The sequence below is a fragment of the Phascolarctos cinereus genome, unplaced genomic scaffold (assembly GCF_003287225.1).
Source record: "Phascolarctos cinereus isolate Bilbo 61053 unplaced genomic scaffold, phaCin_HiC Scaffold_3;HRSCAF=262, whole genome shotgun sequence".
NCBI classification, from domain to species: domain Eukaryota; kingdom Metazoa; phylum Chordata; class Mammalia; order Diprotodontia; family Phascolarctidae; genus Phascolarctos; species Phascolarctos cinereus.
The window spans coordinates 184926539-184954279 of NW_027555736.1; the positions used below are offsets into that span (position 1 = coordinate 184926539).

At 43.3% G+C, this 27741-nt stretch overlaps 1 protein-coding gene across 1 annotated transcript; it reads left to right on the forward strand.

Annotated features, from left to right (window-relative positions):
• The first annotated feature begins 575 nt into the window (after nt 1–575).
• On the forward strand, nt 576–20494 carry IVD (isovaleryl-CoA dehydrogenase). Its single transcript, XM_021009345.2, has 13 exons — nt 576–749; nt 2538–2627; nt 2922–2973; nt 9823–9992; nt 10409–10502; nt 10754–10890; nt 11804–11900; nt 13901–13994; nt 15086–15167; nt 15876–15980; nt 16201–16273; nt 16753–16895; nt 19928–20494. The coding sequence occupies exons 1-12, from the start codon at nt 609–611 to the stop codon at nt 16884–16886; spliced, it is 1269 nt and encodes a 422-aa protein (XP_020865004.1). The 5' UTR covers nt 576–608; the 3' UTR covers nt 16887–16895; nt 19928–20494.
• Nucleotides 20495–27741: the final 7247 nt, after the last annotated feature.

Genomic DNA, 27741 nt, shown 5'->3' on the forward strand with positions numbered 1-27741 from the left:
TTAGTACAGTGCCTGGCACATAGGAGCTGCTATCTAAATGCTAACTACTGTTGTTATTACTAATACAAATAATAGTAATTTTAAAAACTAAATGAGAGCCCAACTCTGCTCTGTTGCCCTCCCAATCCCATTTTAGGTTGCCATTTTGTTACTTTCTTAGCTTCAATATCCATTGTGTCCTCATTTTATCTGTTGTAAAAAGAATGGAGCATGAGAAGGTGATTCTCTGACACATCCCCACTCCCCATCCCGCCATGCCTAAGTTTTCCCTAGGCATGTTGCTGGAGAATTGTTTTTATTTTCTTTGTGGGCGAATCAGCTTTAAGAAGATTAATCCCCCTAGAGATGGCGAAGCGACCTTGGGCCACCGCCCACTGTGACCATTTCTTGGTTTGAGGGGAGGAAGCCTAACCCCTCAGGACACACCGCTGATTGGCCTGAAGGTAGCTCTGGTAGGGGGATGGTGTCATTCGGAGAATCTGGACGCTGAGAGGCTGCTGGGTACCCCACCCCCTCGCTGATTGGACAGAGGCAGAGATGCTTGTGGATTGGTGGAGTTGCTCGCGGTGGCCCAGGCCAAAAGGCTAAGGTCCCAATTGAGAGCAGTGATGGCGGTTGCAGCTTGGCAGGGTTGTGCCCGCCTGTCTTGGTGGAGAGTGCGGCCGGCCGCGCTCTTCGCCTCACGGCGGGGCTATTCGACGATGCCAGTGGATGACACGATAAACGGGCTGAACGAAGAGCAAAAACAGGTAGCAGAAGTGTTCCCCGGCCCCTCGCTGAGGGGTCCCCGGCGGGGGCTGCACGGGGCAGCCTCCAGACGCGCGCCGTCCCCCCGGCCTCCCCCCTCCTCCCTCCGCCGCCCGCAGGAGCTCAGACTCCCGGGCCGCCCATGCTCAGCTTCAGCATCGCAAGTGCCAGGCGGCCCGAGGTAGACGGAGGAGCCCTGGCCTCTCCCCCTGGGACCTGGGTCCGAGTCGGCCCCCTCCCCCAGGGGGCGACCCCTGCAGAGCCTCGGGTCCCCAGGCTCGGGTGACTCCCGAGCCGGACTCAGGGGACCCTCAGGCACGCTGTAGGCGGCCCCCGGCGGTGCCTGGGGACTTAGAGGGGCCACCGGGGCTTTGCCCAGGAAACTTCCAGTCCGGCCAGTGTTTTTAATGTTAATATTAACGGACAGTCTTGTAGGGAAGGACGTTATACGAGGGCGTTCTGAGGGCATATGGAGATTGGAAATAGAGCCATGTTCCCTTGGGAATTTGGCTGTGGTGCTCTCTGGTCATTACGGACTGATAATGTTTTATTATGCCTTTCCTTTATGTAGAGCCTGGTTCTATTACCCAGAGCTCCCTCTTCTCAGATACCTTCCAAGGCCCCAGAGTCCCCTGCTGTGAGCAAAATTTCAGTGATGCTTGACGATGAATTTGACTGAGATTGAGAATTTAGAGGGATTTAAGGGCTTAATGGACAGCTTGGGATCTGGAGTCAGGTCCTGAGTTCAAATGTGGCCTTAGACACTTACTAGCTGTGTGACCTTGGGCAAGTCACTTAACCCTGTTTCCACAGTTCCTCATCTGTAAAATGAGTTGGAGAAGAAAATGGCAAACCACTCCAGTATTTTTGCCAAAAATGGGGTCACTAAGAATCAGACACAACTGAACAACAAGAGGGTTTAATCTGTTTTTCATACTGTTTTCATTCATTCACCTGAATCATCTCAAACAGCATTTTCCTTGCCATTTCTTATGCTTTCCTGGAGGGACAGTTACTCTATCCTCTTCTGGTAACCTGTTCCAATATTTAAAAGCAATAGTTGATAGGTTTTTTAAAAGTGCTGCCTTGGAATCAGGGCACGAGTTCAAATCTAAGCCTCAGTCATTTATTAGTTTTGTAACCGTGGGCAAATAAGACATTTAACCTCTCAACCTCCATTTTCTCATCTTTAACATGAGAGGGTTGGACTCTATTCCGGTCTAAGGTCCCTGCTAGCTCTGGATGTATGGTCCTATCTATGACTGCTACCACTCTGACTGTGTGACCTTTGGGCAGAGGGTATCTGGGCCTCCAAACCAACTGTAGATCACACCCAATGGGTAGACCATCTGAGTTGGCTGCTGTGGCAAACTAGAGAGAGAAGTGAGAGGATAGGTTCAAATCTAGGCTCTTCACTTATTATTACCTTTATGATAACTTCACTTCTCTTTCCTTAAATGTAAATAAAGGGATTGGACTTGATCACCTCTAAGATCTCTTTCTGTTTCTAATCTCTGTCTGATTCTCTGATCCTCTTGATAGTTCTGGGGCCAATTTAGAGATTCTGTTCTTCTGTGGAATGACATTTCATTTCTAGGTCCACACCTCAGCATCTGTTTTGATGTCCCTCTTCAAGGTGAGGTTGGTTCTTTCAGTGTGCCTTAGTAGGGTCACTAGCCTCCAGATGATGAGAATGTGGAAAGAATTTGTAACCTAACCTACAGTGAGTGGTCTGAAGATCTTCAGCAATGCTTACTCATGTTGTTCTCCCCTCCCTTCTTGCTTCCCAGATGCGACAGACCGTGTTCAGATTCCTTCAGCAACATTTAGCTCCCAAGGCCCGTGAAATTGATCAGACCAATGAGTTCAAGGACCTTCGGGTAAGTCCAGAGTTTTGTATTACTGGCAACAAGAAAATATCCTCACATCCTCTCAGAGGAAGATCTGGGAGGAAGAAATGAAGTGTGCTATGCCCCAAGAGTTGGGATGGTTAGGAACCCACATAACTGCTTATGAAGATTAATTTGTTTGTATTGACTGCTTTGCTAAAACCTACTTAAGTAATAATAGGTCCTTTCTTTAAGTGGCCTGGGATTAAGTGTTTGGGTTCTGTACAATTGCTTTATATGTCAGATACTGGTTGCTTGGTTTTGCAGTTCCTTTTCTATTTGTAGGAATTCTGGAAGCAACTGGGGCACCTTGGAGTGTTGGGCATCACAGTCCCTGGTGAGTCTGGCCCCTGAAGAAAACAGATTTTCCTATTGTCTTTATGCCCAGTATTCCGAGAAGGAGCGGGAAGAGTAGTGTTTATTGATAATACAAGAAATTTTTCTCTTCGCCCTCCCCAGCTCTGCCCAGTATCCTCAACTTCTTGCCTGCCTCAGCTCAGGGAATTCTCTTCTTTTTCTGCCTGGCATCTTCCTCCATCCTTGTCAGCTGAAGGGTCAACATGATCACCAGCTGGTCTGTTGATTAACTCCCAACCTCCTATGGTGGCTCCCAGTATCTTCCTTCATTGTTGTGTCTGGGTTTGGGAGTAGTCTTGACTTCTGAGAGCTTGAAGTAGCCAGGGGTAGGTAAGATCTGTCCTCCCGCATCCTCCCCCTCATCTTCATTTCTGGTTAGACTTAATCAGAGTCCAGGCAATGAATGGATAGTACTGAATTCAGGCTCTGATGAGGCTATGGGAACTCAGAGATTCCCAAACTTATTTGGCCTACCGCCCCCTTTTTAAAAAAAAAAATTAGTCAGTGTCCCCTGGAAATTTATTTTCTTTAACCTTTTAATGATTTTTTTTTGAAATTTGTGTCATTTTTAAAAAATAAAATTTCTAAATGGCACATCTTAAATTTAATAATTCATTGTAAATTTGTGGGGGTTTTCCTGCATTGAAATGTTGATGATGCAATATTGTATCATGTAATCATATAGTATCATACTGTAAACAAGTCATTACACGCACACATTCCTGCTTCCCAACAATTCATGACAAACTCACCAACACTTGCTTATTAAGACCTGTCAGCAGATTTGACCACTGATTGGTTATAACTTGCATTTTGTGTGTTTGTTTGGAAAATAATGCAATCGCTATGACTTTAGCTTTGTTACGCAATAGATGAACCATGTACGAACAGTTTTTCAAAATTTTCTTCTCCTCTTTCCTTATGCTTCCATAGCACCCTCATTTTTATTCAGTGCCCCCCAGTTATACCCAAGGCTACCACTGCCCACTGGATCATTGCAGTGTCACCCATTTTGGGAACCTCTGTGGGAACTGAATCAAGAAATGAAACCCAGCTAACTTAGCAGAATCAGTCTTCTCCATTCCTCATTGCTCCTACCCCTCCAATGGCTAAAAGACCTTGTGTTAGATTTCTGCCCAGGGGACTCAATTCTCAGCGGCCAGAGAAGGATGAGATATGGTGGCTGCTTTAGTGTCTTAGCATTGCTTCTTCATTTGACAACAGTCCGGCCAACAGCTTTTTTTTGCTTGAATATGTCAGATCCAGTGTGTAATTTTGCCATTTGGCCTTGAGATCCATTGGCAGCAGGGAGGTTGTCTTTTGCTGTTATTAACATGAGAAATCGGAGGGCAGAGCCAAGATGGTGGAGTAAAAGCGGTGACTTGCTTGAGCTCTCCCCCAGACCCCTCCAAATACTCATAAAAAATGGCTCTAAACATTCTGAAGCAGCAGAACCCACAAAAAGACAGAGTGAAGCAAATTTCCAGCCCAAGACAAGCTGCATGGTTGATCGGAAAGGTCTCCCGTGCTGGGCGGGGAGAGTAGATGAGAGATCCATAGGCCTGTGCAGTTCTGCTTGTTCCTTTGCTGAGCCTCATCTCTCACAAAGAGCTTGAGTGCGGTGGAAGTTCAGTGTTATTCATTTAACTAACGAGTTTCCACTATGTCAAAAGCACTGTGGGGAAATAGAACAGAGTCAAATGACTGTATCTTTCTTTAAGGAGATTATAATCTATGAGGAGAGGGAAGACCTGCAAGTTACTGTAAGTGTCTTGGGAGAACAACAAAGTGCCATCCAAGTCACTTAACCTTTCCAGGCCTCAGTTTCCTCGTCTGTAAAGTGAAGTGTGGGACTAGATAGTCTCTACGATCCTTTCTAAGATTGTCATCCAGTATGCTGTTATCATTTCTGTCTGGGCTGATCAGGCAGAGCTTTTTAAAGAATGTAGCTTCTGAGTTGAGTCTGGTAGAGCAGAGATGGAGGAGGGTTGACATTCCTGACAGAGGGAATAGCATAGCAAAGACGTAGAGAGAGGAAAATGTGTGGGAACAGCATGTGGTTTAATTATCAGCCGTGGTTCTTTGTGGAGAGCTGCTAGGTCAGATTGGACGGGGAGGGGAGGGAATGAAGAGGGAGGAGATTGTAATGACATCTATCCCAAGAGGTTTGAGCCTGGTCAGGGAAGGAACATGGGGTGGGAGAGGGGGTGTGGGGAGGAGGTTGTTTTTTAATATGCCAAAGGACTTGAGAGTAGGAGGTATGAAGCCCAGTTATTCTTTCTGATGGATAGTTAGGCGAGTTCCCCCTTTCCACCCCTGCCTGGAATAGCCTGATCCAAGACTTTGAGAACAGAATTTCACCACCCCAGTACAAAAATCTGCTTTGTCCTGCTGTTTGCCACGGGTTTCCAAACCTGGGGATTTGTGAAGCGCCTGCACCTTAGTGCTCTTTGGCCTTGGGTGCAGGAGGCATTCCTTCTCTTAGTTCTCTTATGTACCCGAAGAGTGTGAGTGGTGCATTTGACTGGAGTGGCGAGCCAAAGGTAAATTCTCATCCTTGGCAAGCTCCAGAATCAGGGCATAGGCAGAAGCAGGCTTTCGTGTGCTGCTCTCCTTTGACGTTCTTCTTGATATTACTCTTGCCCAGTGGCTGGAACAGTGCTTTTGTCCTGGTAGGTGATTTTAAAATGTTGAATGAACATACTCTTCTTTCCCTTCCATGGCAAATATGGTTCGTCACAACAAGGAGTTCTCCTAACAATCTAAATTTAACTAAAGGAATAAAAAAAAATACCATTAACTTCTAAATGAAAGTGCTAGTTTTCCACCAGTCCCTATGGAGAATATGTTGCGTCAGAAAGTGTTTGATTTTTAATGTGAGTTAGAACTCAGTAAAAATGCACCTGTAGAGTTGGGGTATCCTTGAAAAGATAGCTAACTTTGAGCCCTTTTGCCTAAAATAGCTTGGCAAATTCCCTAGCTACCACAGTGCCCCGCCTTGTTTTGGTTTGTTTAAATTCAAATGGCATGACAGTTTTACTCCCTGAAAGACCCTAACATGGCCTTTCCCAAGAACTACTCTGATTTTTCTACATAGCTCCACTCATTTTTTTTATCTCCATCTCAGAGTCTTCCCATCGAAAATAGGTCATCTGTGTCACCAGCCCAGTTTTTGATTCTCTAGGTTTATAAATCTGTTGCCAAGAAGACCTGTCACTTAAAGCCTATCTACCCTTGACCCCTTACCAGCATCTCTTGTACCAATGTCGCAAAAACCCCTTCTTGTCTAAATTCCATACCTCCAAACTTAATCATTTGAGTTGCCTGACAACCTGCTATTTCTTCCTTTTTTTCCTGAAGTGATAGATATGGCCTGAGATACGATTTGTAATTGCCTTCTAGGCATCAGCTTGATAGGAAAGGAAAGACAAACAGAACCAGTTTGGTAAGTTTTCAGGTATAGTCCAGAACTATCCTGTAGACTATATTGAAAATTATAAATGTTGAAGGGACTGTGGGAAAACAGGTACATTAATTCACTGTTGGTGGAACTATAAATTGGTCCTGCCATCCTGGAAAGCAATTTAGAACTATACTCAAAAAGTTATTTAACTGTAAACACTTTTTGATCTGTGATATCACTGTTGGGCCTATACCCAAAAAAAGTCAAAGAAAGGAAAGGGACCCAAATGTACACAATTAGTTACAGCAACTCTTTTTGTAGTAGCAAAGAACTAGAAACTAAGAGTACCCGTCAGTTGAGGAATGTGATAGAATACAAAATGAAAGGGGATAGTTTCTGAGAAACTTGGTTAGACTTGTATGAACTGATACAGAGTGAAGTGAGCAAAATCAGAAGAATAATTTATACAGTAACAACATTCTAAAGACAAACAACTTTGAAAGACTAGAACTCTGATCAGTTCAATGACCAACAGCTGTTCCAGAGAACATGTGCCCACCTCCTGACAGAATTGATTAAATCTGCATTAAATATTTTGGACATGGCCAATGTGGGAATTTCTTTAGCTTGACTATGCATATTTGTTACAATGATTTTGTTTTTGTTTTCCAATGGGGAGGGAAGACAGGGAGAGAAAGTAGATTTTTGTTGTTGTTTTGCACTTAATAGTATTTTTTTTCCAATTACATGTAAAGATAGTTTTCCTTTTTTTTTTTTTTTAAGGCAACTGGGGTTAAGTGACTTGCCCAGGGTCACACAGCTAGTAAGTATCAAGTGTTTGGTCTGAGGCCAGATTTGAACTCAGGTCCTCCTGACTTCAGGGCCAGTGCTCTATCCACTGCACCACCTAGCTGCCCCTAAACAAGACCCCTAATATATTTTCTTTTTTTTTTTTTTTTTCTATTTTTTAAGGCAACTGGGGTTAAGTAACTTGCCCAGGGTCACACAGCTAGTAGGTGTCAAGTGTTTGGTCTGAGGTCGGATTTGAATTCAGGTCCTCCTGACTTCAGGGCTGGTGCTTTATCCACTGCGCCGCCTAGCTGCCCCCTAAAGATAGTTTTCGACATTCATTTTTGTAAGATTTGGAGTCCTAAATTTTTCTCCTGTCCCTCTCCCTAAGACAGCAAGCAATCTGATATAGGTTAAATATGTACAATCATGTTAAACATATTTCCACATTAATCATGTTGTGAAAGAAAAATCAGAACAAAAGGGAAAAACTACAAGAGAGAAAAAAAAAGTGAAAATAGCATGCTGTGAACTACATTCAGACTCCACAGTTCTTTCTCTGGATAGCATTTTCTATTACGAGCCTTTTGGAGTTGTCTTGGCCATTACTTTGCTGAGAAGAGCCAAGTCTGTCACAGTTGATCATCACACAGTGTTGCTGTTGTTGTGTACAGTGTTCTCCTGGTTCTGTTCATTCCACTCAGCATCAATTGATGTAAGTCTTTCCAGGTGAGAAAATAGATTTTTAAAAAAGAAAAGACCATGCTGGACACAAATTGGAAGTTCCTACTTTTGTAATCCTAAAGGAAATAGGCCAGTGGGCCTCAAATACTGTAACAAAACTGCAGGTTAGGATACCCTGGCTTGAAGAGACAAGACTTACAATAGCAGAACTGAAATGTTGAAAATGCCAACCAGATTAAATTTCTTCCTTTGAAAATGGAACGCTGTAGCCAAACAGCATTAGTGTGACATTGCAAACCATGAAACTCTTCTTGGTAGGGGGCATTTTGGTAAGATTAGTTTACTTTGTCATTATTTTAAATGCATTTCCATTTTTAAATAGATAATTATAAGTGAGAAATTTTTTCTTTTTAAAGACACTTTTCCAAATGAATTTTTTTTTTCGGTTACTGTATATGAACCAAGAAAGATAACTTAGTTTTAGGTTTTTTTTAATGAATGGATTTTCAGTATTTCTTTTGTAGTTTAATATCTCAATGTAACAGGAGTATTTTAACTCACTAACTCAGACAGACTGGAATGATTTTTTTTAAACTCTTAAGGTAGAATATTAATAGGTAGGATAAAAACTGAAACAGTATATTGGCTTTTACTAAAAAGCTCAAATGTTTTTTGTACATGTGCAGATTTTAAGTTCTCAAAATAAATGCCTTTAAAGATAAAAAAAAAAAGACATAACAGATTAGCCAACTGTACCACCCTGCCTTGGCTTTCCCGTTGAGAAAAGACCACTTTTCTCTGGGGTTGGAGAAGACAGATAGGTTTAAATGGCTGAGGTTTTCTTAGCATAGACTAAAACAGAATATCTTTATTTTTCTCTTTTAAAAAATTTTTAAATGTCATTCCAAGAATAAGTAAACAAGTATAATGGACATTGTTTTAACTACTATGAAACTAAACTCATGTAATAAACAAATTAAGCTTCATTATATATTCACAATAAGGTCATTACTAACACAAACAAATATTTTCCTTAAGTCACAACATGAAAGATCCTCAAATTTAGGCAGTCATGTTTCAGTTTTTTGGTGGGAGTTGGTTAAGTCTGTTTTAAATTTTTATATATTGCTTTTGTTTTTATAGCACTTTAATTTTTGGTTATATACCTCCTCACTTTCCTAGCCATTGAGTCATCTCTTCTAACAAAGACTGAAAAAGAAATGGGGGAGCAGAGGGGGAAGCTAGTTAAACAAAACTAGCCAACCCTTTGGTCAAATCTTAAAGCATAGAGTCCTCCACCCCTTTAAGAAAGGGAGGTACATTTTCTCATTTCTTCTCTGGGCTGGCTGGTTGAGTTTAAAAGTAAAAGTTATTTGAAAGCCCTGTTGTGCTAACTAACCTCTCATTTCACCTGACTTGAAATGCTCATCACTAGAATCACTAATAGGTTAAACATCGAGGCATTATTACCAAATGATGCTTTTCTCCCTCCCTTACACCAGCATCTAATCTAATGCTTCATTATGGCATACAGATAACCCTGGGTTGTTGGAGGCTTTGCCAGATCCCAGCAGGCAGGAAAGGTTTTTTAAGAATGGTCTCAATGACAAGCTGCCGGAGAACCCAAAAACCAAGGGCTTGTGATTACACAGAAGTCTCCTACCTATATAGCATACAAATTCTCTTTCTGGGATTTAATATTTTTAATGCTCTTTTTTTTGTTTATGTCATAGTCACTTCCCAGTAGCTTCCCACCACTAAGAGAATCTTCCAGTGCACCAAATAAGTGCAGTCAAGCAGAACAAATTAACACATTAGCCTTGTCTGAAAATGTATCACTCACAGCATTTTTCTCCTAAAGAATTCAAAGCAGTTATATTTTTATGGCTGCCATTATTTTATGTTTGCTGTCTCTTCTTCTTCCTCCTCCTCCTGTCCTCCCCCTCCCCCTAGCTCAATATGGTGGCTCAGGCCTGGGCTTTCTGGACCATGTAGTAGTAATGGAGGAGATATCCCGAGCCTCTGCATCTGTGGGACTCAGTTATGGAGCCCATTCCAACCTATGTGTCAATCAGCTTGTACGAAATGGAAATGAAACCCAAAAGGAGAAATACCTCCCCAAGGTAAAGATGTATGGCAGGAGTGTGTGCAGCAGGGTAGGGTGTACTGATGCTAAAGTGGCACTTGGGAATAACCTATCATTCAGGAACCTGCCTTAGTGATTTGGTCCAATGACAGTTTAATAACCATTCCATCCTGGACCTGATATGGTTGGAATAAAACTCAGCGTTCCAGAGCAAATCCGTTGATAGTACCGATATGTGAGGTCTTATGGAAACAGATTGGCATGATTCATCAGACCTTTAGGGACAAGACAGGCTCTCTCTGGTTCTTGAGAAACGAACCTTTCTTTTCCTGGGCCCTCACCAGTGCTCAGATCCAAAGAAGCCACAAAGAAAGCATCAGGACTTTGGTACAATGGGTAGCTGCTGGAAGAGCCCCACATTTCCTCATGATGGTTTTGTGATGTCTCTCATAGCTCATCAGTGGGGAACACATTGGAGCCTTGGCCATGAGTGAGCCCAGTGCTGGTTCTGATGTTGTGTCTATGAAGCTGAAAGCTGAGAAGAAAGGTATGATGACTCTTAGCTTCAACCCTGGGCAACTGGCTACCATGACAGGGTCCAGGGAAGACTTTGGGCCGGGGGGTGGGGGGTGGGAATATGGCATATTAGAAGAATAGCATTTGGGCTCCACATAAATGTTCTAGTTACCTGTTCCTTGGACCAGGGAATGTCCTACTTTGGAAAGGATCTACATTGTCTGACTGGTTAAGATGGAAACAAGGGATCTGGGTTGACTAGCCAGAACTACATCTCCTTAGGGGATTACTATATCCTGAATGGCACAAAGTTTTGGATCACCAATGGACCGGATGCTGATGTCCTCATTGTCTATGCCAAGACAGATATGTCTGCTGTGCCAGTTTCTCGAGGTATCACAGCCTTCATCGTGGAGAAGGTGAGCAGGGGCAAGTATGCATCCCAGAGGGGATGTGTTTCCTCATGGCACTAAAGCCAAGAGATTGATTTTACTGCCAAAATACTATTCTTTGCCAACTCTGACCCTGATAGCCCCCTTCTTAATACCCTCAGGCCTCATATTACATTGTAGGTCAAGTCTAAGATACTTTAAATTTAGCTACCTCATTTCCTATGTCTCTTCCTATGCCTCTGGACTAACCTCTCTACCTATCTCAAACAAATTTGCTTCTGATCACTTTACACATGTCTTTAAACTTTATCCAACACTACACCCCACACTTAGAATTCCCACTTGCTGCACAAAACTGTCTCCTCTCAAGCAACGTTTGAAATGCTGTCCTTTCTTTGAAGCCTTTTCTTAATTAGTTGAAAGAAACAGTTCATTCTCCCTGGACCCTTCTGTCAAAAAAATGCAACCCCCAAAGTTTCTTCACCTAAAACCCAGTGTTACTATATTATATAATATTCTCTTGTCTTTTTGTCCATTTATCTCTATCTGTATCGATATGTGTTAAGCTCCAAGACGGCAGGGACTATGTCTGGAGTTTTACTTGTAGATAGCCCCTCATCCAGTACCACGTGAGATGAAAAGCTCAACAAAAATGTTTTGTATTGCTGGCCAAAGACCAGCCTCTCTTTTTTCCCCATCTTCTCCTCCATTAGGAATTTGGAGGACCTGAGTGGAATAGGAAACTTATGCTAGAATAAGATCCCCAAGCATGAGGCTCAGCAGTTTCTGCATTACCAGAGTACAGAATCACCATTTCTCATTTAATGTGTGTTGTTAATTGGATCTAATTGGTCTCTGTGTTTGCTCTGTGCCTCCTTGTGAGGATCTTTGATCCTTTCTAAGGATCCAGCCTAGGAGCATGTTTTATTCCTCCACACAGGGCATGCCTGGATTTAGCACGTCCCAGAAGCTAGACAAGCTGGGAATGAGGGGCTCTAACACCTGTGAGCTGATCTTTGAAAACTGCAAGGTGCCTGGTGAGTATCCCTGAGCATGAGCCCTGGTTCCAGCCATTCCACCCAGAGACGGTGGGAAGAGGGGTTTGGAGCTAAAGAGGATCTTGTGGATCATTGGGTCCAACCTTCTCATTTTACTGTCAAGAAAACAGGCCCAGAAGTTTAATGACTTGCCCAAGGTCACATAAGCATTGGAGCCAGGTTTTAGGCCCAGCTCCTCTGACTTAAAATCCATGGTTTTTTCCCGTTCTTCCTTGAAAAGTCCTGTTAGACTGTCCATCAAGGATCTGTAGCTAGGCCCTGAACATGCCACTGTTTTCATGGGTAATATTGGGAAGATGTCACTCCTGACCAGGTAGTTTTAGGCAGTCATGCCCACACACCAGAGTCTAAGGGGATAAATTATAGTCCTTATGCAGAGAAATAGGCTAGGTCTCTGGTTCATGTTAATCTTGACAGAGAAATAGTGTGTGGGACACAAAAACAGGGTCTGTTCCAAGCCAGTAATTCCCTACTAAGTACATGGAATATTTGTCTACACTGACAACTTGAATTATTCACTGGCAAGGGTGAAAAACAGAACAGAACTGTCAATGTAGACCCAGTGGAGAGATGCTAATTTACCATCTGAATTCTTCCTCCCTGATCAAACAGCATCTGTGACAAGGTGACAGTATGGAGAGACAGCATCTAAGGAGGGCTAGTGCTAGTCTGATCATCCCGTGGCCCAGGTGGCATTACTGTTAAGTTCTTCATTAAATTTCCCACCCTGACTACATGCCTCACAAAATACTGCTTTTGTCCCAAGGCGATAAATGTGGATGGATCAGTGTTTGTCCACTGATGTTTTTTTGAAGAGCTCAAAGCTCAACTCACTGAAGTGCATCATTTCTGCAAACTCAGGACTAAAGGACATTTCTATTAATGGAACAGTCATATTGTCCCCAAAGATATCCACTGTCCTAATGGGTTATCCAGAAAAAATTTTCAGCCAAATCCCTGTGTCACTGAGCATGAGGTGAGTGGCTTCTAGGGCCTAAAACCTGTCTTCCCCTTTCTGTGACCCTGGAGTGGTTCAGAATGATGATTCCATGATAGAATTGAAAGAGAACTAGAGATCACAATCCCGCCTCTTCATTTTACAAAGAAACAGAAACTCAGAGATGTGAAATGTCATTCATGTAACTAATAATGTCAGAGCCACTGTCACAAGCCAAGGATTCTGGGGCCTGACCCAGTGCTCTTTCCACCACGATACAAATCTGGTGGGATTTTCCAAAAGGAGATTTGACTCAGTTCACAAATCCCTAAGGTCTTCCTATTCTAGACCCACTACCCTAACCCAGGTGGTCCTAGGGACTGGTGTGTAGGAAGCATAGCATCAGTGTAGAAGATTGGTGTCAGTAGAGGGAACACAAAGTGTTCTTTTATCATGACCCTAAATATAGGTAAAGGTAACAGTGATGGTTTTAGAGCTGAAAGAGACCTTAAAGATCACCTAGTTCAGTCTCTTCAGTTTATTTATTTATTTTTGCTTTTTGGTGAGGTGATCAGGGTTAAGTGACTTGTCCAGGGTCACACAGCTAGTGTTAGGTGTCTGAGGCTGGATTTGAACTCAGGTCCTCTTGACTGCAAGGCCAGAGCTGTATTCACTGCACCACCTAGCTGCCCCTTAATCTCTTCAATTTATAGATGAACATGTGGGCCCAGAGAATGACCTGATTTACCTAATCTCACAGGTCTGCTAAAGGCCATGGTTGGGTGATGTGACCAATGGATTACAAGACAGGAGGTAGATGTAACAGTTTAAGCCTTGTAGACATTAGTAACATCAAAAAGTTGTGAGCAACATGTTCTGTTAACTATGAGTCCCATGCAGCTTATTAAGCACTTGCATGCATCTGGAACCGTATGGGCTAATGCGTACTTTGCTGAAAGTCCATCCAAGATGAAGTGATACTGTTTATTGGCGGCTCTGTATAGTCCTCTGTTTCCAACTGACTAGACACTTTCCCCAATAGTCTCCAATGTCCTGGGTCACCTGAATAAGGGTGTGTATGTACTGATGAGTGGACTGGATCTGGAGCGGTTGGTGCTGGCTGGCGGGCCTCTGGGGTAAGTATGCATTACCTAGATTTGAGTCTTCCTCCTTATCAGCTGATGCCATCATCAGTCTTCCTTTAGGACCCTTGATTCCTCACCTCTGGCTTCAGTTTTTCCTTCTTTGGAACAAAGGTGATATCTCCATTTTTTTTCTCTCTCTCTCTCTCACATACACACACAAACACACACACACACATACTCTCTCTCTCTCTCTTTACATTTCTTAGCATAGCAATGGAATGTGCTTCAGAGCAACATGAAAAGGCCACAGGGAGCTGTGTTGTTCAGCACACAGGGTAAAGCAGAAGGCCTGGGTTCTAAACCCAAACCTGCTGTCAAGGAGTAGCAGGCATCACTAAGTTTTTCCACGTCTCAGTTTTCCTCTGCCAAGAACCCTTAGAGAAAGAGAAGTTAATAACTCACAGTCATAGGACAGAGAAGCAGCCTGCACAGTGGATAGAGGACTAGACTGAGGTGCTGAGTTCAAGTACTGCCTCACATACAGACATTCATACCAACTGTGGGATCCTGGCAAGTCACTTACCCTCCTAGTGCTTCCAGTCTCTCAGACTAGAAGTTGCAGGTAAGTTCCCAGGCTGAATCTGTTAAGGGATTTTTCACGTGAAATATTTCTTGTATGGATAAAATCATAGATCCATATACTTAGTCCCCCACCTCCACCCCATCCCACCCCCACCCCCTCAAAAAAAAAGTAGAGCTAGAACAGCCTTTAGAGATCATCTGGTCTGGCTGGAGTTATTGAGTAAAAGCTTCAATTTTCAAATGAGAGAACTAAGGCTCCGCAGTGTTGTTAGTGGTAAGAGCTGGCCTGGGAACCTAAGTCTTTTGACTCCTGGTTCAGTGCTTTTTCATCTGTGATATACTGCATTTCTAGTGCTTTGAGATCAGAGGAAGAAAGAGATCAGAAGAGCATGCAATGTCATGCTCCTTTTTCTCCCTATGGTTCTGTGACTTTGCCATCACTGACCCCTAACTCCTGCTACTGTGGGATCACTAGTCCTACCCCATCTCTCCCACCGAGCTCCTTTGCCAGCTATCCTCATTCAGGGATGGGCAATGAAGGGCTCCCTTCCCTCTGGCAGGATCATGCAAGCCGTCCTGGATCACACCATCCCCTACCTGCATGTGAGGGAAGCCTTTGGCCAAAAGATCGGCCATTTTCAAGTGAGTAGAATCTGGCTGGGGAGGTATGCCATGCTAGAGGAAGGAGCAAGGCATGGGATGCAGATCTGGCTGCTTTTTCCCTGGCTGAGGTTTCTTAAGCACCCCAAGTGCTTCGTGGAAACAGCCCAGTTGCCTTGGAAGTTGTTCTTTGATTATCTCCATAGAGCTAGACTCCTGGCACGAGCTGTCCAAGAAGTATTCATGGGACCCACCACCTACTCCCCTGATCTCTAGGTGTTTTCATGTAGAAAATGGGCTTCGCTAAACATGCCTTTGCTCCCTTACTGCGTACACGCTTGGCTTTTAAGGAGGCTGCACCACGTCAATTCAGGGCTTCTCTTCTGATATTGGTGTGGGAACATTCAGTTATTGTTTGGGGCAGGGGCAGGGGCAGGAAAGGATGTGAGAAAAGAAGGAGGTGAGTCCTATAAGGCATTTTTAATAACTCCCTTGAAAGGCTGTTTAGAAGAAAGTACTTTTAAGACAGCCTAAATCTTTTGGGGTGGAATGATGGAGAGTGTCACTTCCCAGGTTTCAGCCAGCACTGGCACTTTAAGCAAGTTCCACTCCTACCCCAACTCCCTTCCTTAATTCCTTCCCTATGCTGCTGCTGCTGCTGCTTCCCCTGCTGGAGCCTAGAGCCACTTCTTTTCCTCTTAGGAGGAAAAGAACTAGAGATAATAACCATGGATACTTGTTTATGCCTAGCTGATGCAGGGGAAAATGGCAGACATGTACACCCGCCTCACAACCAGTCGGCAATACGTCTATAATGTTGCCAAAGCTTGTGATGAGGGACATCATACTCCCAAGGTAAGTGCCTCCCCTGTCAGGGAAAAGGGGGTGGGTGGGCTTTCAGACCCAAAGGAAATGGGGAGGAGGGGAAGGAATGCTGAAGAAGAAGAGGTTCTCTGTATGCCAGCCTATGGCAAAGACTCTGCCAAAAGGGCCCCCCAGCTCCTAAGGTGCTCCCCTCTGTCAGGGTCCAGCAGGGGCCCTATCAGAGGTACAGGGTAATGTCATCGTCCCACAGGACTGTGCAGGTGTGATCCTTTACGCAGCAGAGTCAGCCACACAAGTGGCTCTGGATGGCATCCAGTGCCTAGGTAAGTGTACCCTGTGCTACTCAGCTGCCTCATGGGAGCAGCTGCTTCTGTTGAGGTTTTTGCCCATGTTAGTCACTCACCCCAACCCTCTCACTGTTTGGCTCCTGATACACTGTTCAGGCCACATTAGGGGACAAGGAGCTAGTGGGGGGCAATGGCTGCTGCTGGGGGAGTATGCTGGCCTCTCTCCTATGCAGACACACAAACATAGCTGCCTGTAGTTACAGAAGAAGCATTATTACCACAACCAGTCCCAATGCCCTTTCCTACTTCTACCCTTCTTAGTTCCCTGGTCCTTTTTCAGGTCCTTTTCAGTCTAGGCCACAGCTGAGGACCAGCCTCCACACATTATCCTTCCTCATCCCTACCCCCTCACCATCCAATCCCTACTTGAAGCCCAGAAGGAAATGGTAGCAAAAGATGGATATTTTCCCACATCCTAGTTCCACTAATGTCATCTTGTCCCTTCTTGGCTGCAGGTGGCAATGGATACATTAATGATTTCCCTATGGGACGCTTTCTTCGAGATGCCAAGCTGTATGAAATCGGGGCTGGGACCAGTGAGATTCGGAGGCTAGTCATTGGCCGGGCCTTCAATGAGGCCTTCAAGTAACCCCTAAAAGTCAGTACCCCTCCCTTGCAGAGCAGCCAAAGGCTGTTTCTGTGGGAAGCTGGGTTGTTGCCTCTTTCCTGTAACCCAGAGCAGCAGAAGGCCAGTCCTGCTGCTTGTCTGACTGTCCAGCTGAAGCTCACCACCCGGCAGGATTTACTGAGATATGCCCAGTGAGGATGATGGGTCAGTGGAAGCAGGCATGCTCAAGATGACCTTGACTCTGCTTTTGTAGCCAGCCAGCCAAGGATAGTGTTTTCCTAAGCCTTAAGGCTTTTGCTGGGTTGAGTACACAAACGAAGTCAGCTTATGCTGGCACTGCTAGAGAAGGGCCTTGGAGTTTCTAAGGCAGATTTCCTTTGTTCTGTTCCCCACTCCCCACCAGCTCCGCACTTCCACTCTTCTGCTGTAGAAGGGCCTGGCCGCCTGGGAAGGGTCATCACCAGAGGGATTCTTGCAGAGGGGCCTTCTCTCCACAGGAGCAGGTGGTCACTTGGCTTCTCCAGCCTCCCATCTCCTCTGTCTGTCTTTGGGGAGCGGCATGTGATTGCTCCAACAGTTGCTGAATTTTTCTTGGTTTTCTCTTTTCCTTTTAAACTGCAGCTTCTCTGCTCAGTCCGTTTGCACATGCTCACAAACACATGCAAGCACTCCACCCTGCCTTTCTCCATGGTGTCTGTCTATAGTCAGAGGTTAACATATTCTCTCCTATTTAACTGAAAATGTACCATGAGGTCACATAAATTCTTCCTGGGAATTGTTACAGAACATTGGTCGTTGGCCAGCTCTCCCTCTTCAGTTTGTTTTGGGGCGTTTTGTTTTTTCCAGCTTGTGTTGAACTTTTGAGGTAGTTGAACCTTTCCCCACCTGCCATGGTTGTGGGGGAAGAGAAGAATTAGTTATTTATTCAGGCTTCTCCTCTTCCTGCTTGCTTCTACCCCCCTCCCTAAAGTGAAAAATGGCCTTAGTTCCCCTCCCCACTCAGCAGTCTCAGATCCTAGAAGCTTGCTGCTAAGAACAGATGAGGCTAGTTTGTTCTAGATGAGACCCTCTCATTTTAAATTTTGCCTCAAACAAGTACCCTACTGCTATGATAGGTGTAGAAAGAAGGGCTGCATAACACCTAGCCAGTTCCTGCAATCCCTTGATTCTTTCAGTTACATGTAACCCTACAAAGAAAGACTTATACTATATTTTTCATTCCCCCAAAACCAAATGGTTGCTGGAGTGTCTACCTTGAGGAAGCTGTGTGTCATTCACAAAGGTCCCAAGCATCCTAACCTAACTTCCTAGTGTCCTTAGAGTTTAGCAAAGAAGAGTCTAGTTCAGGGTTGGCATGACTTGAAAGTATACTGTATTGGTCTAAATAGAAGCCCCACTTTCCCCTAGTCTGGTTTATATACAGCCCAGAATCACATCTATTAAGAGAACAAAATGAGGATGAAGCAGCGGAAAACATTTAATCCTTATTTTGTCTTTGTTAGTATATACCTATTTTTTGCCCCCCTTTCAGGGCCATCTCATGTTAGAAGTGTTCTCTTTATCTGAACTAAGGCAGTAGCTGAAAGGTTCCTGTGCCTGTGCTCCGTTGGAACGGTCAGCATCTTTGAACCCTCTTCCCCACCTTTCCAAACACCAGGAGCTAAGTTATGTCTCAGTTCACTGCAGTGCCAGTTCAACCTGAACAGCGCTGGCCAGTGTCCGGATTCTGTGCCTTTCCTTGTAATCTCTGGAGCTTTTTTTTTTTGTCACAGCACTTTGGCATTGGCTGTTTTGTAACACGTGTGGTGAGCCCAATCCATCTGATTTCAAAATGTGTTTTTAGTGGGTGGCAAGTATTCGCCTTGTTTCCTGACCTCTTACTCTGACTGGTGTCCTGTCCTTTGGCCATCGTGGAATTTCTGAGTATGGCCTCATTCTTGTCCTTAGCCCTCATTGTTGGCTTAAGGGATTTGGAGAATCCCCTGCAGGATCTAGTCCTTCCTCCCTGAGGTATTAAAAGGGTTCCAGGAGTTATGTGGGACTGTTCCCCTACTATCTCTCCCCTGCCAGACATTTTTCTACATGTGAAATCAGGTTTAAGTGACCATTAAGGATAGTTGAGTAGGAAGAGAAGTCACAAAAGGCTAGCCTGTTTCCTGAAGGAATGTATGTATATGCACACACATATACATCTCACACACACACACACACACACACACACACACACACACACACACACACACACACACACACACACACACACACCCCTCTCTCTGATCTTTTTAACCAGCTGGCAAAACCATGTGTATCTATTGGCTTGTCCTAGCTGCATTAAAGTTCTCTGAGGTTTAGAATTAGTGGACTGCTAAGAAGCTAGCTGAAAGGGACCTTCTTATTTTACAAACAAGGATATTTGAGGCAGCTAGGTGGTGTAGTATCCAGAGTGTAGTATTTGGAGTCAGGAAGACCTGGGTTCAAGGTCTGCCTTGGGCACTTCCTAGCTGTGTGACCCTGGATAAAATGAAACTATTTCAGCCTGTTTCCTCATCTGTGAAATGGATGTAATAGCACCTACCTCATAGGGTTGTTGTGGGGCTCAAATGAGGTCATATACACAGTGCTTCGCAAACTTTAAAGCACTACTGTGTAAGTACTAGCTGCTACTATTGAGGCCTAGCTAGAGAGATGGTCACTTGCCCAAAGTGGAGCTTAGAGCCAGATTCGGGGTCTTGTGACTTGCACTAGCAGAGGAAATGGAAGCCTTTTTGCTGCTGTACTGAATCCACCAGCCTGTCATTTCACACCTTGTTCAACTTTCTTCCATGCTGCCGCAGGTCTGAGCTGTTCTTTATTTTTTGGGTTTGTTTTTTGTTTTGTTTTGCTTTTTTGGTGAGGCAGTTGGGATTAAGTGACTTGCCCAGAGTCACACAGCCAGTGAGTGTTACGTGTCTGAGGCCAGATTTGAACTCAGGTCGTCCTGACTTCAGGGCTGGTGCTCTATCCACTGCACCACTAGCTACCCCTGGTCTGAGTTGTTCTATTCCATTCCATTCCTTCCTCAGGCACATACTACCTACCACTGTGGAAGTGGAGGAGGAGGAGGAGAAAGTGGTGCTTCTGGCATGATGCCCAGCAGGACCTGTGATGACCCTTTGGCTTCTTGCCTGCTTGAATTTCTCTGTTAGCTAGCCCCAGATTCTGTGTCATCTCTCAAATGTCGTCCTAGGATAAGCCACACAGTGTACTATCCCTTAGCTTTTCCTTCCTGCACTCTTATTTTTAAGAGTACAAGTAAAATCAGATTTAAGTGGCCACCAAGAGTAGTCTTCAGGGGGAATTTTGGGAAGGGAAAGATCTTAGAGGAGCAGCATGAGGGTACATCTGTGTGACCTTACTTCAAGTAAAATCTGGTTTAAATGATCAGGAGCCAATGGTCTGAGTGCAAATTGAAGTATAATTTTCACACTTTATTTTTCTGGCTTTTTTTTTTTGGCAATGGGGAAATATGTTTTATGTGATTTCACATGTATGATTGCTATTGTTGTTTGCCTTCTCAGTGGGTGGTGAAGGGGGTGAGAGGGAGGGAATTTGGGATTGAATTTAAAAATAAAAATGTTTAAAATAAAAACTTTCTGTTTGTAAAGATTTTTTCTTTTTTTAAAAATTTATTTATTTATTTTTGTTTTCAGCATTCATTTTTTATAAGATTTTGAATTCTAAATTTTTCCCCCTTCATCCCCAAGATAGCTTGCAATGTGATATGGGCTATACATGTACATATACATGTATTAAACATTTCTCATTAGTCATGTAAAAGAAGCAGAATAAAAGGGAAAAACCAAGAGAAAAAAAATAGTATGCTTTAATCTGCATTCAGACTCCATAGTTCTTTCTCTGGATGTGGATAGCATAAATTTTTTTTTTAAAAAAGAGCCACTGGTTTAAATCAGTCAAAAGCAGAAGAATGACCATTCAGGGGTTAGGAGAGGTGGTCTTAAAGGAGCAGCATGCACAAAAGGGTGCATCTGTACAACTAGGGGCAAATCTTAGTCTCTGGACCTCAGTTTCCTTATCTGCAAGAGGAGGAGACTGAACTGGATAATTTCTAAGGTCCTTTCCATCTCTGAGTCCTATGATCTTTTATTCTCATAAGTAGCCCAAGGCAAGATGCACACCCTAGTCCAGTCCACAGTCTGCATTAAAGTGTTAGAGTCATTATTGGGCTCCTCCAGACTGGACCTGGGGGAGGACCCTTCCCTGGTTCATCCACCCTTGAGAGAAGTGCAGGTCAATTTCCGTTGGGGATGGGGGGAATAGTGCCTGGAAACCCCCAAAGATGCCCTTGCCTTCCTTAACCTGGAGGGTTTGAAAACCCTCAAGATACCCCTGCCTCCCTTAACTGAGGGGAAGAAGGGGAGTGTATGCAAACTTTAAAACTATCACTTTATTTCAATATAAGTAGCTCTCTTTATAATCCTGTATGTTTTGTTTTATGCATTTAAAAGCATTCTGAGAAGGGCTTCATCAGACTGCCAAGCAGTCCATGGCATTAAAAAGTTTGAGTTAAATGGGCACCAGGAAGAGCGAGCTGTAGCTTGTGCAAAGAGCCTAGGATTCCGAGGTGAAAGTGACTTAAGCGGTGCAGTTTGAAAGAGGTAGACCTGCCTCATCTCTTCTTCTCCCGCCTGGGCTTTGGCTAATACTTCAGCTTTATCTCTGGCCAATTCTGTTCAAGTGTCAGTGCCAGGCTTGGGCTGGGCTCTGCTGCCAACCTAGTCTTACGGCTGGGCTGGGTAGAGCTTGCCTGCCCCCTGCTGGAATTTCAGAAGATTGTGATTTTTCCCTTTTACTCAAACTTCCCTGCCTTCCCAGATGGGCCTGTTCAGTGCCCATCCTGCTGAGTGCTGCCTAACTGCCCCTGGGAATATTCAGATAATAGTTGGCATTTGTATAAGGCTTAGCAAGTGCTTTACATGCAATATCTCAGTTGATTAGGAAAGAAAGGAAGCACACTGGGATTTGCAGTCTTACCTGATAGCTGTAGCTATCTTGAGCTATTCCTTCACACTCGCCCAGCCTCAGCTTCATTAGTATTTATATCGCATGATACCTAGTGTTGTGGTTATTTGTATACAGTCTTTTCTTTTAGAGTGTAAGCTCCTGGAGGGCAGGGACAAGGACTTTGTATGTGCCAAAGTGCCTTATATATAATAAATGCTTAACAAATACTTGTTGAATGAATGAATGACTCTTTTAAAAAGCCCGTTTTCAGGCTTGGTAGAAACAAAACTGTTCAGTCCATGTAGATCACCATTCCCTGCCTCTAATTCACCTATGGTTCTGTCTACCCTGGTGGGCCAAGAATCTACATGCATATTCCTGGCTCTGACTTGGCTACTCACAGATAAGTCTCTAGTTGAAGCAGGGATTTCTCTTTGAGAAGTAAATGGGAAAAGATTAGGGAATACTCCAGCTTGGGGAAACGGAGAATATTTCCAAGGGAAAGAATAATCAGGACTCTCGAGGTTTGTGCAGTATAAAGGGTACACCGAAGAACCAGCAGCACAAGGGACAAAAAGAGCCTCCACTCCAACCCAAGGGTTCAGGATTAGTTAGGTTCCATCAGCATTCGCATTCCTTGCCATCCCTTTTAGGGGCTCCCAGCTCAATCAAGATAGACCCAAACTTGCATTGAAGGAATTGTGATATTGTAATATAATATATATGTATATAATATATAAGTAATATAAATTACTAATTTATATTTTCAAATTAATAAGCATTTATATTCTCTCTCTCCATTTATAAGGAGGGACCCTTATAACAATTATGCAGAGGTAAGCAAAAATAAACTCCACAACCAGAAATGTGTGTCTCTGCATATTTAGTCCCTAACTTCATCTTCAGTCTACTGGAATTGTAATTGGTTATTGCATTGGTTAGAGACCTAAAGTGCAGAGTTATTTGCCTTTATAGTTTTATGGTATAAATTTTTCTGGCTCTGCTCACTTCATTGCATCATTTCATACAAATCTTTCCAGGTTTCTCTGAAACTGGCTGTTTCATCATTTTTTATGGCATAATAGTATTTTGTTATGTTTGTATATCATAATTTGTTCAGCTGTTCCCCCAAATCATCATTAGTTTAAACTTCTAGGTCTTTGCTACTACAAAAAGAATTGCCTTCTACATATGGGTCCTTTTCCTCTTCCTTTTATCTCTTTGGGGATATAACCCTAGTAATGGTATATATTGGGTCCACACGTATGCTCAGTTTAGTGACTTTTGGGACAGGTTCCAAATTGCTTTCCAGAATGGTAGCACCAATTCACAGCTCTATCCATTGTGTATTAATGTGACTATTTTCCAGTAGCTTCTCTGGCATTAATCATTTTCCTTTTTTGTCATCTTTGCTGATCTGATGGGTGTGAAGTAAAACCTTAGAGTGTCTTTAATTTGCATTTATCTAATTATTAGTAATGTTTGGTAGTTTGGTATGGCACTGAATAAGTAACTTAGCTTAGGTAGAATTATTAGTAATTTTAAACATTTTAAAATATGGTTATTGATAGCTTGGATTTCTTTCTTTGAAAACTCCCTATCCATATTCTTTGACCATTTGTCAATTGGGAAATGACTCTTAGTCTTACAAATTTGAATTCTTTTTTTTTTCTTTTGGTGAGGCAATCGGGGTTAAGTGACTTGCCCAGAGTCACACAGCTGGTAAGTGTTATGTGTCTGAGGTCGGATTTGAACTCAGGTCCTCCTGACTCCTGGGCTGGTGCTCCCTGAATTAATTCTTTAAGGGATTATTTAAATGCTCTGTAATTTACAAGCTAGAAAATAAGAACAAGGCATCAATTCCTCTTCATGGAGCTAGAACAAAAACAATAAGGGTACCCACTTTCCTTGATGGAACCCCATAAGTTTGGGTTGTGTTTTTGAGATCCAAGCTAAGCCTGGTACCCTGCCCGAGTTATACCCCCATAGCTGCCAATTATAGACATTCTCTGCACTAAGAGGAAGGAAGCCAAAATAAAGAGTAAGCTGTGTTCTTCTCTATTGCTATGGTATTCACCACCCCCAGGCTTACCCTAACCTTCAGCACCTAATCCAAGATGGATGGATCATTGGCTAAAAACCTGCAACTAAGCCTAGCAGTGGTAAAGGTGAGAAAGAGAAAGAAAATAGCAACAGTAGAAAACAGAAAGTACTAACCCAATCATATATGTGTTATTTACCCACAAATAAATGACTCACAAAGATATACCCCAGCTTAGCATAATGCAAGAAAAACGACAACTGTCCATACTCTTTGGCCTAGAAATCTCACTGCTGTACATAAATACGCCAAGGAAGTCAAAGGCAGAGACAATGGTCCAATATATATCAAGATATTATTGCAGCTAGGTGAATAGAGGCTGAGGCTGGAGTCAGGAAAACTCATCTTCCTGAGTTCAAATCTGGCCTCAGATACTTACCGGCACACTTAATAGCTGTGTGACCCTGGGCAAGTCACTTCACTCTGTTTGCCTCAGTTTCCTTATCTGTAAAATGAGCTGGAGAAGGAAATGGCAAACCATTCTAGTATCTTTGCCAAGAAAACTCCAAATGGGATCACAGAGTCAGACACAATTTAACAATAAAAATCATCACAGCATTGTTTATGACAGCAAAAAACTGGAAGTAAATTGAGTGGTCATCAGTTCATAATCTGTGAATGCAATGGGGTATTGTGCAGTGAGAAATAAAGAAAAGGAAGAATTCAGAGAAACATTGGAAAGATTTGTATAAAGGATGCAAAGTAAAATAAGCAGAAACAAGAGAACAAAATACAGGAGTACAATGATGTAAATGAAACAATTACCAAAAGCAATCAAACTCAGAACTTGAAAAGTTAGTAATGGTCCCAGAAAAGAAAATGAAAGAAGCCATATCTTCTCATAGAAGAAAGGTCGGGAGCTATTAGAACAGAATATTGCATACATTGTTAGGTATGGTCACTACATGTGGGATGTTTTTGCTTAGTTTTCCTTTGTAACAAGAGAAAACTTAACCTAGAGAAGGAAGGTGGGAAATAACTGTGATATAAAGGCATCGATAAAACCTCTTTTAAAAATACATACCCTTCTCAGATATGTAACAGCTAGGTGGCTCGATGGATAGAGTGCCAATCCTAGAGTCAAGAAGACTCATCTTCCTAAGTTCAAATCCAACCTCAGAAACTTACTAGCTATGTGACCCTGGGCAAGTCACTTAACCTTGTTTGCCCCAGTTTCCTCATCTGTAAAATGAGCTGGAGAAGGAAATGGCAAACCACTTCCGGATTTCTGCCAAGAAAACCCCAAATGGGGTCATGAATTGTCTGACACGACTAAAAGATGGCTGAACATACTGAAGGTCTCAGATAACACTTGTAGACACAAACTCTGCATGTGGGGTGTTCAGGGAAGACTGGCACCTCCGGTGTGAGGGCTTGCTGAGCCCTTCTCAGGGCTGCTCATCCACCTTTAGTATCTACCTGTCACCCAACTCTCACTTGTGGTTCCAAGAAGCTATAGTATGCACAGAAGCCATACCCCAGGAACACCAATCAAACCCATTAATGAGTCACGGGGATGTCTACCCCAAGCATGTGAAGACTTCCCCTGGCCTTGAAGGTGGCTGAAGCAGGTGCTGTGGAGTATATAGAGCTTGGTCAGACATCAAAGACAACAGGCTCATGCACTGCCTCCAGGGCCATCACTGGTCATTTTGATTTTTGTCTTGCCACTGGACTCCGATGGTTCTGGAAAGGAGAGTGAGGCTGACGACTTTGCACAGCTCTGCTGAAGTCAAGACATCACCCCATGATGTCATTGGTCCTCTTCGAAATGAAGGGCAAACAACTTACTCTAATATCTCAATTTCATTTCTGGGGCTTGCCTGCAGCTTAGACAGCACCTCCTATTCTACTGGAAAGAACATTAATTTGGGAGTCAGAATCCCGGGGTTTGAATCCCAGTTCTGTCAGAGTGACATTGAGATAGGCCCTTTTCTGACCTTAGTTTCTCCATCTATAAATCAAAAGAATTGGATTAGGTGACCTCAAAGGTCCCTTCCAGCTCTGTGATTCTGTGGTCCTTCAAAAGAAGAGTGAATATGGAGGGGCCCTGATCTCCAAAAATAACTTCTCTATTCATTTGAAGTGGAAATTCTTATAACTGGACAGTCTTTCACTAGACACTTAGGATAAGGTTTAAAATACAATTACTCCTTTCTTTGCTTTCTTGGCCTAGCTCTGTCTGGGCCTTTCTTTTGTCTAGCAGGTCTCCATAAATGTTTACTAATGAAGTAGTGGCAAGGAGATGAGGAGGCTGGGAATCGAAGTTTTAGTCCTAATTATCACTTACTGTCTTTAATTTAATATTGTCTAATCACACTGGCCTCCCCAATCCTATACAGCTGCAGGTGATCCTAATAACCCAAGGAAGCTTAGAGACCATTTGGTCTGACTGCCCCTATTTTACTTAGGAAATAGAAGCCTAAATTGGTTAAATGACTGTTCAACATCACTCAGTTTGTAAATAGGATAGCCTGGCTCCGAATCCTAGCAATCTGATTCCAAAGCTAGTGTTCTCTCCACTGTAAGGCACTGTGGCACTTTACATTTTTCTCCATCAAATTCCATCTTATTAGATTTCATCCATCATTTCAGACTGAGCTCTTTTTAGATACTGATTCCATTGTACAGCATAGGAGGTCTCTCTCCCAACTTCATATCACCGATCATAAGATATCATAAGATGTCGTGAGCATCTCAAACTCAACATTTCTGAAACAGATTATCTTTCTACCTGAGTTCTGTTCTTGGCCCTCATTTCCCACTATCCTACCCCATCATATCCAATCAGTTGCTAAGTCTTGTCAACAACAGGGGTGTCAAAGTCAAATAGAAATGGGCAAGGGGAGACACCCCCCAAACTGCCCTATGGCCACATATTGACTTGGAAAATCACATGTTTGTACATTATTTATTTTATTTTATTTATGTATTTATATTTTTTTAGGCAATTGGGGTTAAGTGATTTGCCCAGGGTCACACAGCTAGTAAGTGTCAAGTGTTTGGTCTGAGGCCGGATTTGAACTCAGGTCCTCCTGACTTCAGGGCCAGTGCTCTATCCACTGCGCCACCTAGCTGCCCCCATATGTTCACTACATCAAGACATTAAAATCAGATAGGAATTATATTTTAATCTGATTCTGGCCACAGCTGGAAGTGTGTCAGCCACACACTGCCCACTGGTGGCAACATGTCTACAACATCTCTTCCTTCTGCCCCTTTCTCTGCATATAATACGCCCAGACTATTGTAACAGTCTTCCTTTTTCTTCTTTTTTTTCTATAAAGAATATTTTTATATTTTTAATTACATGTAAAAACTAATTTTAACATTCAGTTGTGATGCCTTTTGAGTTTCAAATTCCCTCTCTCTCCTTCCCCTCCCCCCTGCAATAGTCTGTATCCATCCACTCCAAACTGATATGCCTACAATGCAGGTCTGACCATGTCATTCCTCCACTCATGAAGTTTTTGTGTCTTCCTGGTGCCTATAACATAAAACGCAAAGCCCTTCATGATCTGCTTAGAAGCTGCCTTTCCAGGCTTATTTCACACTAGCCTGCTCACTCACTCTGTTTCAGCCTAATTGGCCTACTTACTGTTAGAGACATCCCATTTCCCACTTCCACTCCTTTGCCTGAGCAGTCCTGCATGCCCAGAATGCCCTCCTCACTTCTGTCTCTTAGAACTCCTGGCTCCCTTCAAGGCTCAACTCAAGTGCCACCTCTTATGTGGGGCTTTTTTTGATCTACCCAGTCATTTCACCCCAATGTGT